General features: G+C 47.0%; 1 protein-coding gene across 1 annotated transcript in view; it reads right to left on the bottom strand.

The window, feature by feature from the left end:
• SYT13 (synaptotagmin XIII) overlaps positions 1–17,162 on the bottom strand; it is a 66,834-nt gene that overhangs the window by 14,641 nt on the left and 35,031 nt on the right. Inside the window, exons 2-4 of the mRNA XM_006896744.1 lie at positions 6,106–6,331; positions 2,718–2,852; positions 444–745 (exon numbers count right to left, since the gene is read on the bottom strand). Of these exons, the coding sequence (XP_006896806.1) occupies positions 444–745; positions 2,718–2,852; positions 6,106–6,331 (663 nt within the window). The remainder of the gene's footprint in view (positions 1–443; positions 746–2,717; positions 2,853–6,105; positions 6,332–17,162) is intronic.

Below are 17,162 nucleotides of genomic sequence, written 5' to 3'. Positions count from 1 at the left end.
CACTCGCACTGACGGAATACAACTGCCCTAAAGGGTTTTCTAAGCGGTTACGTTCGTGGGCACAAGTAGCCAAGTCTTTCTCCCTCAGAGCTGCTGTCTGGGTTCAAACCAACAACCTTTCAGTGAGCAGTCATGTCCTTAGCCATGTGCCATCAAGGCTCCTTCAAATGGAATCAGAACGTAAATTCATTGCCGTCAAGTCAGAGCTGATTCATAGCTGATCCCTCTGTGGCTTTCTAAGGCTGTAAATCATACAAGAGGAGATTTCTCATCTTTGTCCCTCAGAGCTGCTGGTGGATTTGAACCATCAGAGAGAGAAAGTCTTTGGGTTGACAGCACAGCTCTCTATGGACCAGGCCATCAGAGCTCCCTTTCCATACGTTACAGGATTAGGATTCACGACATGCATTTTTGGGAGACACTCTTCAATCTCTAGCACCTACCTTGGCTGAAGTCTTTAGCTCACCCCACTGGGCAGTGCCCAGGGGAACGGACACCCCATCCAGCCCCAGACAGAGCTCGCCGGCCACACTGTGGCGGGAGAAGCGGTCACAGGTACGCAGGGTCAGTGTCAGCGTGGCCGTGGGGAGTTCCTCCTCCGCCAGGGGGAGCACCAGGCTTTCCTCCCAGGTCGTGTGCAGCTGTCGCTTCTTAAGAGCCGTCTGAGCCTCCACAGAGCCCATCCTGCTGGCCACACTGCCCTGGACATAGCAGTCACAGCCTCCGTCGTGGTCACTGGTCACAGCTGGAGGCAAGGGGGAAGCAGCACAGACATGGGGCCAAGTGAGGATGGGGGATGGCGGGCCAGCTCAATGGTCATGACCTTGGGTGTCTGTAAGACCACCGAGCTGACCACCCAGTGCACAGTGGACTCTCATTTCAGTAGTTAAACCCGGAGGCTCACTCATGGGTTCCATGTCAGGACACACTGCCCTCCCTGGACAAGGACGAGACTCAGAGCCTCTCAGAGACCTTCCAACCTCGTGAATCTAACATGGCCCCAAAGTGCTGAAGATTCCTACTGGCATTGAAATGTGTTCGTTCAACATCAATGCAAATGCTTAAAGGCTGCGCACCCAGCGGAAAGGCTGGCATGTTAAACTCACCTGGAAGCGCCTTGGAAGAAAGGCCTGGTGATCTGCTTCCCAAAGGTCATGCATGGCCTGGAAAACCCTATGGTGAGCAGTTCTGCTCAGCAACACCTGAGGGCGCCACGAGTCAGAATGGGCTCCAGCAGCTGGTACTCTACTCACTCCCCAGACAGCAGCAAGTGGACCAGTGAATCACCTGGCTGTTGCCAGATGAATCCTGTTTTGAATGTGGCATTTTCAACAATTGACAGTGCGGAGTTAGCCACACATTTGCCCCTGTGGTGCTTTTATGACTCCTCAGTGAGAATGTGGGAAGTGGCCACTGACATTGCTCATGAAGAGAAAAATGAAGACCAGAGGGCTTGAGGCCCAACAGAAGCTCCCGCTGAGACGCAGAGGAACTGTGCTTAGTCCTGTCTCAGTGAGTTGAAGTGGTCCTGGGCTAGTCACCTGATGTTGTTAGACCTGCTAACCTTTCAGATGGGACCTTTATAAAGACTGAATGTGATGAAGTCTATGAAAACATTCAGTAATCATAAAAAGAATATAAAATGGAAAATTATCCTCTTAAGAAAAGAAAATTAAATCCCAGAGACCGATTCTTCCTGCCTCTAGAGTGGCCCGTTGTCATGCTAATTCCTTTTGCAAAATCGTAGCTTCATTTGCTGACAGTAAAGAGACTTCTCACAGCAAGATCAGGGACAATCTCACCCACTCACAGAGAATACTGAGCTCTTGAATCCAGAGACTAAAGAAGTAGAAACTCTCCTGACCACTCAGAACGCCTTCCCTGTCCAGCACAAAGCCCTGTGACAGTGTTGAAAGCACCTGTACCAAAAACAAGCAAACTTTCACCAAAAACTGGGTACAAAACCAGCCCACGTTTCCCAGCCTCCTTGGTAGGTGGGCGTGGCCATGAGACTGAGTCACAGCCAATGGGTATGCAGAGAAATGACGTAGTCCACTTCCTAAGAAATAAATTCCCATTCTCCTCGTTCTCCTCCTTCCGCCTGCTGGATGGAGGTGCCAAGAAGGCTTGAGAGGACAAGAAAATCACAAGACTGAAGGAATTGGGCCCTTTGAGTTATCATTTGGAGGAATGAGGGCCACCAAAAAGGGATATCCATTTGCACTGTTAAACGAGAGGGGGGAAGCCTACATGCTTTGTTCACACATTGTCAGTTTGTCATAACACCGTGGCTGACATAAATACTGTGGTTGCTTGTTGCCATCGGTATTCTAAATACCAGCAGGGTTATCTACGGTGGACAAGTTTCAATAGAGTTTATACACTCAAACAGCATAGAAAGAAAGGTCTGGTGATCTAAAACTGAAAATTAGCCCATGGGAATCCCAAGGATCACAACAGAGCATTACTCAGTATCGTGCTGGAAGGAGTACCATAGGCTGAAAGGAAACAATGGATCCAGGTATGGTGACAATCAAAAGCATGGCTTGGGACCAGGTGGGATGTTTTTCTATTGGACATGGGGTCATCATGAGTCACAGCCAACTTCACTGCAATCAACAACAATAAACTCCAGTTGCTGCAGGTGCTACCACCTAGCTTGTTCCTCCAGAGAGATGGACACACCCAAGTCCACAAAGGTCAGGTAAGTTCAATACCTTCCAGGCGGGTCACAAACAGCTCAGCCTTCTGCAGGTCGTAGTCCAGGCAGTAGTGGAGTTTGGGGGCCTGGTTCCAACTGGCAGCCTTCTCTGGGTTCCAGGTCTCCATGACACAGACATCCTCCACCACACCTGTTGAGAGGCAAAGTGGTCTTGTTTTTTTCTGATAACTGCCTTTCCCATCTCTGTCACTTAAGCATGAATCCAAACCCAGACCTTCCTGTTTGACTGAAAGGCATGTTGGACAGGCCAGTGCAGTCCTAGTCATTGCATTTCATGGAACTATCCTACCCCAGGAAGCTCTGGCAGCCTAGTGGATAAGCTGGTGTGTGATGCAAAGGCAGACTGTTTGAATCCACCAGCTGCTCCAAAGGCAGTTTCTTTCTGTGTGGTTCACAGTCTCTGAAAACCTACTGGAAGGTCAGCTGTGAGTCTATTTTGACTCAATAGCATATAACTAAAACATCATCATCATCTTAACCCAGTGAATGGTCAAGACATGGTGTTGGGGTTTTTTTTTTTCAGATTGAGTGTATTTATTTACTATAATCTCCAAAATAATTTCAGTTGGTCCAACTGTTTCTTAAGACCATATCAATGTCAGGCTCAGAATGGAATTACAACCAATCAAGCAATTCACAAAAACACTTTAGAAAAAAAAAAAAAAAAAAAAAAAAAAGAAAAAAAAAAAAAACAAAAAAACACTTTAAACAACAAAACATGCTTGCATGGTTTGGACAAAGATCCTTCGGATATGTGTACAGTGGAATGGGGCACCACACAAAACTCTGAGGTGATTCTTTAAGTGCCTACGTTCTGCTCTCTCATGACCCATGTGCATCTCCTTTCACTGATTCTCCAAGTATCAAATTAAAATTTGTAATGGCACAGCTTGCTTTCCACTTGAATTCTAACGTGTATTTTTCTAGGTGATTTCCTTAGGAGAGTGTAACTATGCACACTTTTTTGGGGGAAAACATACTGCTTAGGCTTTTTACTTTTATAAAGACATGGCCTTTTTATCAACATGAGATGCTACCTAACAGCGCTGTGACATTAGACAAGTTAGCTGATACTTTGAACCTCATGTATACAATAGGAATAATTATGAATTAAATGACACAGGGGGAAACAGCCCAGGGCTAGCCATGGTGAGCTTTCAGTACAGGAAACTGTTGTGGTTACTGTCATATGTCACCTTGACTATAGTTCTCAATGGTTTGGGCAAACACTCATCTACTTGGGGGTCATGGAGTAGTTGCACCAGATCGAATCAGGTGGTTTGGAATACTAGCAGATTGCTGTTGTTGTTAAGTGCCGTAGAGTGTCGAGTCCAGTCGTAGGTGACTCCTAGTGACCCTATGAATGGAAGTCCTTGACATTTGCATGCACGACTTTCATCCCTTCTCCAGGTTCACAGGGTTTCTGGAGGCAACAGCATAATGTGATTTTTCTGCATCTAATGCAGCATAATATAATAATCTCTGATAAAATGTAATCACTCACCTTTCATAATGCAGTCTCATATAATACAAACTTACTCAACCCATTAAGGTCATACCACTACAGGGTAGATCCTGAGTTAGGGGCACGATGTGAGGATTATCTACAAGTCAAGGAAGGCTGAGGACCTAAGGAATGCCTGGACTTCAAGATAAGGAAGGAGGTTGAGACCCTGATTTGGACTTTTAGCCCCTGTTGTTGTTGTTGTGTATCATAGAGTCAGAACCAATCCATAGCTGACCCTCCTGTGGGTTTTCAGAGGCAGTTAATTGGGAGGAGATTGTCCCACAGAGCATTTGGTGGATTCGAACCATATGCCTTTGGGATTGCAGCACAGTTTCTTGCCACTAGGCCACGAGAGCTCCAGTAGAAATAACTTTCTTCCCTTTAAAGCCGTTCAAGGAGAGCTCTGCTGGCACAGTCCATACCAAGTCACACTGCCAGCCACCCAGCGGTCTCCTCCTGCTGCAACGTATAGTCTCAGACAGAAACCCAGTGGAAGGGCACTCTGAGCTGAAATCAACTCGATGACAGTGAGTATAAAAAGTTGCCACATGGGGTATTTGTATTTCAGCAGCAATGGGAAGCTGAGACAGGAAACATCATGGCAGGTGTAGCTCTGGTCAGCCAGCTGCAGGCAAACTCTGCCGGCCCACCTACCTCAGGCCCCCTCTGTCCTAGAGAGCACAGTTCCTGCTCCCCGGGAGGGAGTGAATAAAGATGACTGTTCAGATGAGTCAGGAAAGGTTGGTTGCTGGGGGCAAGGTCACAGACAGTAGAACTGATGTGTGTGCGCTTGCTGAACAAATATTTGCCTGACTTTAATTTAGTTGTCCCTGAAGCCACACACATTACTCACTCCACTGCTTATGTGAGCAGAACCCAACATCTTGAAGGTTCTTATCAGCCAAACATAACACAAGAATTACAGGAGGCAACAGCTGCAGCAGAGTCTATTTTAAGTAAACAGTAATTTGAAATGTTCTGATTTTCAGAATTCACTAAAAGGGTAGAAACATAAAGACAGACTATTTTTAGTCCAAAAGGCCTTCTCATTGGAGAAAAGTGGTCAAATTGGAACCTCTCGTCAACCCCACCAACCGCAGGGTTTGGGAGCTGTAAACAGCACGCGAGGAGATTGCCCATCTTTCTTCTGAGGAGCTGCTGGTGAATTCAAAAGAGGCGCCCGCTCTGAGTTAACGACACAACTCCCTATAAACTACACCACCAAAGCTCCCTAAAAGGGTCTTGAGTGGCACAAAAAAGGATGCTGAAACTCCATCTCACACACTTTGGGCATAGTGTCAGATGGCCCCAGTTCATGGGAAAAGACTGATCATTCTTGGAAAGGTTTTTAAACTTGTAGCTTAACTTCTAGCTGCAAGATTCAGTGGTTCAAATCCACCTAAAGGCACCTCAGAAGTCAGGCATGGCAATCCACTCCCTGCAGGTCACAGTCTTGAAAACTTTCTGGAGCACGTTTCTACTCTACACACTGGGTTGAAAGGAGTCAGCATGGACTTGACAGCAACCAGCAATGACAACGAGTGAGAATGTTCCATGTGCAGCTGAGGAAGAAGCAGGCAGGCCTGGGCATGGAACGTGAGATACATGTGTGCATGGGACCCTGTATTTCCAGTGGCTTTCTTACACAGACGAGCACAGCAGTGTCAGTGTTGGAAAAGTGTTTACTGACCCTAGAATCTCAGCTCTCAGGGGGTCCCTGCCTCCAAAATGAAAAGCAATCTCCACCCACTATGATCAAGTGTGATGGGACAGTGTGGCTGGTTCAGGGAAGTCAGCCCATTGACTCTGCTTCGTCCCAACCCTGGGAGCTGCTGAGGCACCGACCTAGAAGAATGAGGTTGCAGGAATGCCCTACCGTTCTGCGGCAGGATGAACAGCTCCTCTGTGACCTGCCTCTTGAGGCGGCTGTCATTTGGGGCCTGGGGGCTGGCCGGCGCTGGGGGCTCCTCTGTGGTCCTCAGGGTGTAGTCTGCATAGTTGATGACCTCTGGGGCCGTCACCGCTGGCTTGGGTCCATAGATGTCTGGGAACTTGAGGAGGGCTCGGGGCTGGACAGGTTCCGTGGACTTTTTAACGTTGAACTGCAAACACAGAATATTCAGCTCAGCCCACAAGAAGGCCTCCAGTCCGCTTCCCACCCAGAGGAGAGAGAAGCCACGGCCTGATGGCTCACAGGAGGCAGATGCAGGGGTGTGGCTTCGTCTAGCTGGGAGAACCACAACCTGGGAAGTTCAAACATCATCTCCAAACCCACCAGCATCTGTAACACCAAGAGTCACGCCAGGACCCACGGAGACGTCAGTCCATCCATCCATCCATCCATCCATCCATCCCCTCCTTTGCTCATACCTGCCTTCATCTATCCTGCCATCCTTGCATCTCTTCTTAGCATCCATTCCTCCAACTGTCATGTACTCATTGTGTCCCCAAAACAAATACATGTAGTAACAGAATCTCCAACTCAAATGACTCAATTCATTGTCTCAGTCAGAACTGACTCGTAGTTGACATTCCACTGGGTTCTCAAGGCTGGAGATTGCCAGGGAAGAGACTGTCCATCTTTCTCTGACAACCACCAGAGAAGGCCAGCCATTGGTTAGCAGTGCAGCTCCCCATAGACCACACCACAAGAGCTCGCTCAATGCTCGGAGCAGCGTTCTTCATCATCACAAGAACATGGAAACTGCCCAGATGTCCAACCACAATGAAATGGATTGAGACATCGTGGTACATTCACACAATGGAATACTATGCCGCTTGGGAGGGACTGGAGAACATTATGCTGAGTGAACTAACTCAGTCCCATAAGGACAAATACTGTGTAAGACCATTACTGCAGAAATACTGTGTAAGACCGTTCTTGCAGAAGTCGACTTAGAAAGGAGGACCTTTTCATGCATATGGTAGGAAACGAGGTTCTATCTCTTGCGTGACAGGAAGTATGCGGCTCTACATCTTGTGACTGAAAGACAAGCCAGTATCAAGACAAAGCCGATATAGTGGACACAGTAGGGAAATGAAGTGACCCGTGTCTCTGGTGGTAATGTTAAGTCACTTAATCAACGAACCCTGAATCTATCTCACCTCTTCAATTCAAGTTACATGAGGGTGTCATCTCATTGGTTAAGCCAGTCTAAAAGATTTTTGTTACTTGCAGCCAAAAGCATCCCAAAGTGATATATTTCATTCTTAGCCAGTGTCACAGGAGACCATGATCTTCATATAGAGAAGCCCTGCTTAGGGTAGGGCATGCCCCCTGCATCTGACCAAAGGCATCCACATTTGTTTGTAGTTTGTTCTTCTTCTGTCTGGCTAAGATCCTGTGAGACAAATGGCTGCTTACAGTAAAGATGATTTATAGCCCTTGCCAGGTGGTGAGCGAAATCTGATGACTGCTACACAAGGCTCTTCCAGTAGCAAAAGCAGCAGCCGGCTTACTTCTCCCGTTCTCTTGGACAGCCTTATTTATTGCATTTCAAAATCCTCGTTCCACTACATCTTTCAAATGCCTCTTTGCCCCCTCTTATGTTACCGTGCCCAAGAGGGGGGAAAGAAGGCTGGGCGGTGATGGAGGGAATTTGGGAGAGAACTGTAGATGACACGCACGGATGTCAGGAAGGAGAGGGGACAAGCAGGGGAACAGCCCCACAGGAAGACCACCTCTCGGGTTGTGTGCCATGCATAAGAAAGTTGGGGAGGGTTTAGAATTGGGAATTCTTTGACTAAATGGTCCAAGTTCAGGGAAGAGGACCCAGGGAACAGGGATGCATGACGAATATCCATGATTAAGGAATTCCTGCCTGTGCTCCCACCCCCCACCCATCGGTTGGCCATTCTGTGGCGTTTGGCATGTTGCTGTGATGCTGAAAGCTGTATTCCCAGTACTTCAAAGGCCACCAAGATCATCCAGAGTGGATAGTGGGGCTAAAGGAAAACAGGAAGAAAGGTCTAGTTATTTCTTTCTAGAAAATCAGCCAAGGAAAACTTTACAGATCATTAACAGAATATATCTGGCTCACTGGCCTTGGATACAACATCAAGGGAGACCAGAGGTGGACACTGTTTGGTAGAGTGTCTGTGAAGGTGAGAGGGGCCGCTGGTGAGGTGGATGTACACATGACGCCAAAATGGACTCAAAAGTCCACACCCAGCCCGCACACAGCATCACAAGTGCAGATGGGTGGGACAAGCACACCCCCGGGGATCCATCAAACCTTTCTCTGTGGCTCCCCAGGTTCTCCTGGCCTCTTCTGTGTCTGGGTCTTTGAACAATCATTCCTCCTGACTGCAGGGACCCCCAGTGTGGACTCTCTCCAGCTCCTAGATGTCCCCTGCAATGTCCTGCCTGCCGCCTTGGGCTGCTCTGCTGCTGAGGAAGGAGATAGTACTTGGGGCACTCTTGTCCTCCCCAAGAGCCACCCAGACGCACAGAGAAGTGGACTCATGGGTGAACTTGACCACCAAAGCTTGGAAGCCAGGGGGTGCATTTTTCTTCCTTTCTGCGCGCTGTCTCGCTCGCCTGTTTCTGGGGTCACCTGTGGGAAGATGATACTTAGAGACCCCACCACCAGTCATGCTTGCTGCCAAGTGGCACCCAACTTGGTAACGGGCCCTGAGCTTGCTCTCCCTGGCTCCTTCCACTTCACCCCTGCACCCCTGGATTGAACTCCTAAGAGAGAGCAACACAGAAGCCTCCGGTTCGGTTTTCTGGAACCCCAGGCTAAGACAGAAGCCTTGTGGGGATAGGGTAGGAGTGGCGCTGGCCCCTCATGTAATGATCAAATATTTACTGAGCGCGCCCAGAGGCCAGGTTCTATGTTAAGCCTCAGAAGTACAGGAGTGAGTAAGACAGATGCTGGCCTCCCCTTTCAGGGCTTGTTGGGAAAACAGAAATTAATTACACAGTTAATGATCTGTAAACAAAAGCTTAACTTTACCAGAAATGCTAGGCAGCCTTTTCTGTGACAAGATTAATCTTTCACCTGAAGGTTGTTTGTTCATTTGGCTGTACTCAAGATCTCCCCCCTTGGGGCAGGATTACTACACCCGGCAAAGTCATGGGTGCTGGGAGCAGACCCTGATAGGAAAGGGGGCCATGGTTTGACCCTTTTTGTTATTAGTTATCATTGAGTAGGCTCAGCTTTAACGACAACAGAACAAAATGTTGCCCGATTTGCTTCAGTCCATTTCCGCCACTGTGCGGCACCTTCCAACCAACACTCTACCAAACAATATTCTTTTGCAGTCCACAAAGTCTTCATCAGTGAATTTTCAGATGGAGATAGCCAGGCCTTTCTTCCTAGTCTTAGCCTGGAAGCTCTGTTGAAACCTGCCCATCACAAGTGATGTGCTTGAAGATGAACTATCAGCAGCAAAGCTTCCAGCACCGCAGTAACACGTAAGTTACCCCAGCACAACAAACTGACAGATGAGTAGTGGGTGCCCCTCTTATGTTGTTGACCACTTCGTCTTTCATGCTTTGGACATGTGGCTAGGAGAGGTTATTCCTTGGAAAGGGATATCATGCTTGGAAAGGTATAAGGTCAACGAAAGAGAGGAAGGCTCTCAATGAGTTGGACTGATATGGTGACAGAGCTTCTTCACCTTTTGCAATGAACTCATTACAGTGAGCTTAACTGTGTCAGAGAGGGTGAGGACAGGGCAGAGCTCAGATCTGTCTACATCACTGTAGATTGAACTTGACTCAAAGACACCTACAAACAGCTCTACTACTACAGTGGAAAATCCTGGATGGGTTGAGAGAAAAACATGGGTCAGTAATATTAAAATAGCCAGGCGTACAGATCTGAAGAAAATAATGGAATCTGGAAGGCTATATGACCCTTAGTTACCATTCAAACCTGGAACAAAATTCACCCCCAAAGCTCAATCTTCAGTCAAATAATAGGCCTCTAAGAAGAAGAATATTGAACATACCATGGACTGCCAAGAGAACACATAGGTCTGTTCTGGAGAGGGTGAAACCAAGTTGCTCCTTGGAGGCAAGGATTTTGAAGCTCCATCGCACATACTTTGGGTCTGTTGACAGGAGGGACCAGTCCTTGGAAAAGGAGATCATGCTTGGAAGGATGGAGGGTCAGCAGAGAAAACCCTGGATGAGACGGACTGACACAGTGCCTGTGGCAATGGGTCAGGTGTGTCAGAGATGGTGAGTCTGGCTCAGGACAGGGCAGGGTTCCGAGTTGTTCATAAGGTCACTATGAGTCACAGTCAACTCACATAACAACAACAACAAATAAAGTGAACAGTAACACCAGGAAGGCATTTACTCCATTGGATAATCAACAAGCTAAGAGCAGAAGGGCTGTTTCCTCAGGAATAAAGCTCAGAGAGCATGAAGGGGTGGTACCAAAGGGTGAATGGGAACAAGAATCACAAGGGAGAAGTGGGAAGAGTGCAGCAACACCATAGGTCTTGTACTGAAGGTCGTTAAACAAAATGTTAATGAACGGTTGAATGGAAAAGCAATTTGCTTTGTAAACTTTCATTCACAGTAAAAAGAAAAAAATCAACCAACCAGTGCCAGTTGCTTTGTTCCTCCAGAGGATTTATGCCACTTTGACTTACTATTGTGCATCATTAAATATGTAACTCACTGAATAATGAATAAGAAAGTTTCCAGGCTACTCAGACTTGATTAAAGTAGGCTCCTAAAGAAATTATAACAGCTTACTTGAGACTGAGTAAAGAATGTTAACGATGTCAGAGAAGCCTGCATTCAATGTCAGAGAAGCCTGCATTCAGATTGTTCTGTTGATCCTTCTATGTTCTCTTCTTTAAAGAACTCATAACATAATTTTACTTTTTTTAAAAAAAAAAAGAACTCATAAAAGAAATGAATGCCCAGGCCAGGACCTCAACCCCACAGCGTAGCAGTGCCAACAGTCTTATCACAAATATCAGCTGGGGTCGAAGTGGAATGTTTCAGGTACGGATTACTGTTTATGAATGTCATACTTTTCAGGTCTTTTTGAAAAAAAGTAACTTTTACGGTGATTTACATTTATAGGGCACACCGGTTTTCCATTCAACAATTTATACATATTATGGTTTTTTAGTTAGCTGGGGTTTGTTGTTATTTTTAAATACTGCTTTGTTTACAAAGATTGACTACATTGTTTTTCACACCGAATCTTTCCCATTTTCTTCACCCATCCCTCCTAACAAATTGTGCACCCCTGTGATTAACACCCCCAACTCTCATCCATTCTCACCCTCTGCTTCCACCCTTCCCCACCTTGGCTCCTCTTACTTGTTCTACAATAATTTAGGTCTCATACAATATTTGTCTTTATGGGACTGAGTTCACTCAGCATAATATTATCAAGTCCCTTCCAAGTGAGGTAGTAATTTACAAAATCATTGCTCCTGTGTGCTATGCCGTATTCCGGCATGTGAATTTACCATAATTTCTCAATCCATTCAATTGTGAATGGACATTTGGGCTGTTTCCATGTTCTTGTGGTAGTGAATAACGCTGCTATGAAAATTGGAGTAAAAGTGTCTGTTTGTGTCTCAGTTCTCATTTTCTTGGGGTATAGTCCAAGCAGTGGACTAGCTGGGTCATATGGAATTTCTATATATTTCATTTCAGCTTTTTGAGGAAGCACCAAACTGCCTTCCAGAATGGCTGTACCATTGTACCATCCCACCAACAATGTATAAGAGTTCTTATCTCACCACATCCTCTCCTTGCTGTCCTATTAAACTTTGCCGCTGCTACTGGAGTGAGATGGTATCTCATTGTGGTTTTAATTTGCATCTCTCTTATTGCCAGAGATTTTCTGCATTTTTTAATGTGTCTGTTGGCCATCCTAATATCTTTCTCTGTGAAAATTCTTTCCATGTCTTTTGTCCATTTTGTAATTGGGTTATCAGTCTTTTTCTTATGGAGGCCCTGTAAGATTCTGTAAACTTTTGATTCAGGTCATAGATTGCACTGCCTGTAGTGTAGCAGCAGTCTTCCCATTTCCTCCCTGTATTTCCTCGTTCCACTCTTCCTTCTTTTCCATCCCTTAGAGCATTCAAAGCTTTCTCTCTGGGCATATATGGCCCTTTCAATCTTCTATGGCTGAATGTTTTAAGGAGCGCTTTTCTCTCTGGTGTATAGATCACTTCTTAGACTTATTATTGTTTGGCAGAAAGTTGAGTTTGGGGATGATTTTCGTTCCAAGCTGAAGGGTGACTAAAGGTCATCGTCTCCAAGCTTTTAAATTAGCCTAACAGTCAGTCATAGGGAGCCCTGGTGGCCTAGTGGTAAGAAGCTGTGCTGCAAGGCTGAAGGCATGCAGTTCGAATCCATCAGCTGCTCCACTCCTCTCCTTTGATTAACTGCCTCTGAAAACCCGCTGGAGGGTCAGCTATGGGTCTTTTCCAACTTGACGATACACAACAGCAATAGTAATCTGGCCCAGGTAAAAGATCTTCTCTGTCATTATTTACCTGTAACTGCTCTGCTATTAACTCAGTTCATCCTTGTAGTAACTCTATTGCTGCTTTTGCTGAAGGAACCCTGGTAGCACAATGGTTAAGTGCTCAGCCGCTAACTGAATGGTAGGCAGTTTGAACTCACCAGTTGCTCCGTGGGATAAAGATACAACAGTTGCTTTCATACAAATTTTGTTTTGAGAACTCTGTGGGACAGTTCTGCTCCATCCTAAAGGCTCACTATGGGTCGGAATTAACTCAACAGCAACGGGCTGAGATGGATAGGTACCACCATGTGCCACCAAGTCAATTCCAATGCACTCTTGATGTTTTGGTTAGTCACTGAATGCTCAACCCTGGTGCTGCCAGGTCACAGGCTAGAAAACACTGTAGTGCAGTTCCGCTCTGTCACAGGGGGCAGTTGGAGCTGGAATCCACTCAGTGGCACCTAACAAGAAGCTCTCCAGATGACGGTGATGCACGTGGTCCCTGCGCCATCCCCGGGGATACCCTGGCCTGAGAAAGGCCTTGGACACCCAGGTAGGATTGATACAGGAATGTCCTCTTGTATGGTGAGCCGCTAACAGGAACACTCTCCCCTTCTTCAGGTCATGGCCTCTCATCTTCCAGCACTTCTTCATCTTGCAGCTCTCCCTCCCATGCCCGAGGAGCTGCTAGTCCCAAGACCCTCAACTTCTCAGGTGCTCAGGGGAGAAGCCACAGGACCAGGCCTTTGGAGGAGTAAAGGTAGGGGGTGCATATTTCAAGCTGCCAAGTTGAAATTCATTTTGAAGAAGCAGCTCATCTGCTGGTCCAGACGCCAGACCATGTTTCCATGGCGACCCTGCTACAGCACCATCCTTTGTTATCTCTTCCGCCACCTCCTCCACTGTCGATTGCACGTCTGTGCTCTGATCCCTTCTCAAAGCCCCTCCTGCCCTGGAAATTCTCATCTTCCTACTCTCTTTCCTTGTCATTGCTTCTATGTTGTTGCTAGGAGTCATCAAGTCAATTCAGTTCTACAGAAGCCACGTGACACAGTAGATTTGCTCCATAGGGAGATGATGGCCACACGTTTGTGTTGTTTTGTTTTGTTTTTTCCTCTCCTATGGAAAAATACCTTGGTGAATTTGAACCTGGACAACCTTTTAATAGTTGTGGCTGTGAAGAATATGGAATATTCCATGGACTGCCAGAACAAACAAATTTGTTTTGGAAGAGTTGCAGTCAGAACGCTCTTCAGGATGAGGATGGCAAGTCTTGCTCTCACACACTCTGGGCGTGTTATCAGAGGGGCATGTTTATTGTTATCCTGGAGGACAGCATCATGCTTGTTAGAGAGGGGGAAAGAGGAAGCCTCATAACGAGACGGGCTGACACGCTGGTTGAACGATACACTTAAGTACATCTGATATGATGAAGGCAGCAGTAGTACCAAGTACATCGGATATGACGATCAGTCAGTGTTGGGTTCTGGTGGACACAGTTTGAGCCGATAGACAGCACCTTAACAACAATCAGCTTTCAATCAACAGTTTAGTAATTAACCATTGCACTGCCAGGGTTTCTTCCTCACCTCTGGTTAAATTGAAATCTAAAAAGGCTAGTTTGTGGTAAAACACAGCCTACTTCCTGCCCCCCTCACTGGTTATCTAATGCAACAGATTAGAAGTGCCGGTGAGCTGACCTGACTGTCTGTTTGGGTAAACTTGCCCAGCCCAGCCCCGTCAGAGAGGGACAATAGAGTAACACCTAACTTCATCCACTGGGATCACCCAGCATTTGTTAAATGTCTAGATATCAATGAGTAGCATGAGCAGAATATTCCAGTTTATGAAGTGGACATGCCTAATGCAGCAGAGAGAAAAAACAACAACAAACAAAAAACCCCAAAACAACCAACCAACCCAGGGGACTCCAGAAAGATAACTGTACACAGGAGTCGGTACCATCATGGCAAGGACAGATGGGAGCGAGGGCGGGAGGTGGTGTCAACCAAGGATTTGAGGGTCTTCTTGAGCTAAATTTAAGGGGGGAAGAATGTATCTAACATTAATCTTGTGGTACTTTGTTACAACCAAGTCTAAGCATTTTACCTTTCAGGGTTGTTGTGTGCCACCGAGTCATAAGGGACCCATAGCTGACCTTCCAGCAGATTTTCAGAGGCAACTTAATCGCAGGAGAGGAGATTGATTGCCCATCATTTCCTGCAGAGCAGCTGGTGGATTCAAACCACCTGCCTTTGTGATTGCAGTACAGCTCCTTACTGTCAGGCCACAAGAGCTGCCTTCAGATATTTTCAGACTCACAAAAACTTCCTGAACAAGGGGATGAAGTGTTGCCCTGTCCATTTTCATGATCACTGGCCCACTCGCTCATCTACATCAGGCAGCATTCCCTTGTGATCTGTAGGTTTTCACAGACACTGGTTTTGGGGTTTTTTTTGCCAGTCCTTCCTTCTCCCTAGTCTGGAAGTTTTGCAGTAACGTGTCCTCCATGGGTGACCCTACTCTTATTTCAGACTGGGGGCACCGCTTCCTGCTTCACAGCCACATTCAAGGCACTAGAGACCTCATCACTTCATGAGGAAGGCATTATTGACAACCCTACATTACAGAGAGAGTAACGGAGGCCTCGGGAAATGAAGTCTGAGGTCACATAGTTAATAAGATGCAGAGCTGGGCTTTACGCCCAGGCACCAGACCACAGAGCCTGCAGGCTTAGGCTCAGTCACAAGCATGGGAATCTGGGTGAAATCAAGGAACCAAGATGCCGTGGTTTGGGGGCTGAGCATTCTCCGTGTAAGGCCTCGGGGAGATAGTAGAAAAACTTGCTGGGATTGGTGGGAGGGCCTCATTCATTCACTCATTCCATCAAGCATCATCCGACAATCTGAGAATCAGACTGAGCATCATCTGAGAAGCTTTTACGTGGAGGATGTGATAGCTGACATGGGTCCTCACATAGAATCTGTGTGTATGTGTTTATGTATATGGTAGGATGGTGAGAAGAGGGTAATTAGTATAGTAACTGCTAACACAGGCCTGGCAACAGTGAACATAAACAAGCAATGAGTGTGGAGTGCTGTGAGTGCAGGGTTAGGCAATGCTGCCTTCTGTTATGATGCTGAGGGCTGCCGTGAGTCAGAGCTGGCTCAGAAGCACCTAACCACCACAACAAGACAGAGATCAGAGTCTCTGGGGGTGCAAGTGGTTAAAAGGCTTGCCTGCAAACCAAAAGGTTGCAGGTTCAAGTCCATCCAGAGGTGCCTAGGAAAGAGGGCTTGATGATCTTTCAGAAACACGACCATTTTAATCCTATGGTGCATAGTTCCACTCTGGCACACACGCAGTTCCCATGAATTGGAATAAATTCTGTGGAAACTGGTGGGGATATAGTTGGTGTTGATTGCCTTCAAGTCTAGCATGACTCACAGCCACCCTGTGAACAAAAGGCCTGAAGCCCCTCTACAGCGATCGACATTTATCAAAGTTCATATGGAGACCACTAAATTTGAGATAGGATATGAGGGAGGAAAGCAAACTTTGCCCAGGAATGGGAGGGGCAGTGTGGGGCAGGATGGGGGAAAGGGGAGACGTGGGGAAAGGCAGAGGGATGGCCATTAGCTGGGATCACTGAGGGATGAACAGGAGGTAGGGGAGAGGGAGGAGGACTTTCTGGGCCTGGAATGGCATGAAAGTTTGCCACGTGTTCAGAGACAGGCCAATGCCCTTGTGCAGCCAGCAAGGGAGCACAGGACAACGAGGTGTCATGGTGACAGTTCCCAGCACCTCAGCAACGCTTCCTCCATGGGAAGCTCTGGCAGAGACAGACTCCAGCAACCCTGTGGGTCTGGAAACCACACGACAAGATCCTACAGAGACACTGACTTCTCGTAGGAGGATCCTGATAACAATTAAGAGCTTGGCTGTTAACCAAAATGTTGGTGGTTTGACTCTACCCACGGTGGCTCCTTGGGAGAAAGGCTGACAATGTGCTTCAGTAAAGATTCCAAACAAGAATCCCTGGGAGTTTGACTCTGTCCCACGGTGTGCTAGGAGACAGAAAGGCCTGGACGCAAGCCCAGGTGGGCCCCGTTTCGATTTCTAAGACCTAGGGAGCTCTGGTGGCTAGGGGTAAGAAGCTGTGCTGCAATTCCAAAGGCACTTTTTGTAGAATGAGCAATCTCCTCCTGTGTGATTTACTGCCTCTGAAAACCCACTGGAGGGTCTGCTACGGGTCAGATCTGACTCAATGGCACATAACAACAACAACAACAAGATTTAGAGGAGCCCTTGCTGGTGGTGTAGATCATAACACATGAGACTACTCACTTCAAGGTGATGGTGGTGGTGGTGGTGGTGGTTGTGTACATCAACTTGGAACCAACCCATAGCAGCTCCTCCAGTGGGTTTTCAGAGGCAGTAAATCACACATGACGGAGACTGCCCATCCCCCCCCCCC

The sequence above is a fragment of the Elephantulus edwardii genome, unplaced genomic scaffold, assembly GCF_000299155.1.
Source record: "Elephantulus edwardii isolate Elephantulus edwardi_28Jun2011 unplaced genomic scaffold, EleEdw1.0 scaffold00189, whole genome shotgun sequence".
NCBI lineage: Eukaryota > Metazoa > Chordata > Mammalia > Macroscelidea > Macroscelididae > Elephantulus > Elephantulus edwardii.
Note: the sequence above shows the minus strand (reverse complement) of the source record. Positions and strands in the feature narration are given on the sequence as shown.